Genomic DNA, 1,247 nt, shown 5'->3' with positions numbered 1-1,247 from the left:
AGGGGAAATTTATAGATTTAAGTGCCAATATTGGAAAAGAAGAAAGTTATAAAGTGAAGTATTTAACTTTCCACCTTAAGAAAATTAAAAAAAAAATCACAAATTGTATACAAAGCAAGTAGAAAAAGGAAGCAATAAAGAATAGAAGTCTATGACTGACAGAGAAAATTAACAAACCCAAATTTGGTTCTTTAAATGACTAATAAACCTGATAATCCTCTATGAAGACTAATGAATTTTAAAAAAGGAATAAAACTCTTTTCCGGTTACTGCAGCGCGAAGAACCATGAGCAGCAAAGTCTCCCGCGACACCCTGTACGAGACGGTGCGGGAAGTCCTGCACGGGAACCAGCGCAAGCGCCAGAAGTTTTTGGAGATGGTGGAGCTGCAGATCAGCCTGAAGAACTATGACCCTCAGAAGGACAAACGCTTCTTGGGCACAGTCAGGCTTAAGTCCACTCCCTGCCCCAAGTTCTCTGTATGTATTTTGGGGGATCAGCAGCACTGTGCTGAGGCCAAGGCAGTGGATATTCCCCACATGGACATTGAGGTGCTGAAGAAACTCAACAAGAATAAGAAATTAGTCAAGAAGCTGGCCAAGAAGTATTATGCATTTTTGGCTTCAAAATCTCTGATCAAACAGATCCCACGAATCCTGGGCCCAGGCCTGAATAAGGCTGGCAAGTTCCCTTCCTTGCTGACCCACAATGAAAACATTGTGGCCAAAGTAGATGAAGTGAGGTCCACCATCAAATTCCAGATGAAGAAGATGCCGTGTCTGTCAGTGGCTGTTGGCCATGTGAGGATGACAGCTGACGAGCTTGTGTACAACATCCACTTAGCGGTCAATTTCCTGGTGTCCTTGCTCAAGAAGAATTGGCGGAACGTCCGGGCTTTATACATCAAGAGCACCGTGGGCAAGCCCCAGCACCTGTACTAAGGCACAGTTCAATAAACCCTAGTGCTACCCTTAAAAAAAAAAAAAAAAAAAGGAATAAAATTAGCAATAGCAGGATGAAATAATGGCTATTTCTACAGAATATTCAGATAACAAGGGAATATTATAATCAACTTCATGCCAATAAATTAGACAATAAAATGGAAACATTCCTTGGGGAAAGAAGGACTTACAAAACAGTTCAATTTTTTTAAAAACTAACAAAGAAATAGAAAAATCTGAAAAACTTTATATCCATTAATGAAACTAAATTTGTAATAAAAAAAAAATCTTTTCAAAAAGAAACCTG

The 1,247-nt window shown here is 39.5% G+C and overlaps 1 protein-coding gene across 1 annotated transcript; it reads left to right on the top strand.

Moving 5' to 3' along the window:
- Window positions 1-277: 277 nt before the first annotated feature.
- On the top strand, window positions 278-940 carry LOC116631926 (60S ribosomal protein L10a-like). The gene has a single exon (XM_032403488.1). The coding sequence runs from the start codon at window positions 287-289 to the stop codon at window positions 938-940; it is 654 nt and encodes a 217-aa protein (XP_032259379.1). The 5' UTR covers window positions 278-286.
- Window positions 941-1,247: the final 307 nt, after the last annotated feature.

The sequence above is a fragment of the Phoca vitulina genome, unplaced genomic scaffold (assembly GCF_004348235.1).
Source record: "Phoca vitulina isolate PV1807 unplaced genomic scaffold, GSC_HSeal_1.0 scaffold6, whole genome shotgun sequence".
Taxonomy (NCBI): domain Eukaryota; kingdom Metazoa; phylum Chordata; class Mammalia; order Carnivora; family Phocidae; genus Phoca; species Phoca vitulina.
The sequence above is the reverse complement of the archived record's forward strand: the minus strand, read 5'-3'. Positions and strand labels throughout refer to the sequence as shown.

Excerpts from the sequence above, each read along its gene's own strand:
- LOC116631926 (XM_032403488.1), top strand. The coding sequence starts at position 287 with ATGAGCAGCAAAGTCTCCCGCGACACCCTGTACGAGACGGTGCGGGAA.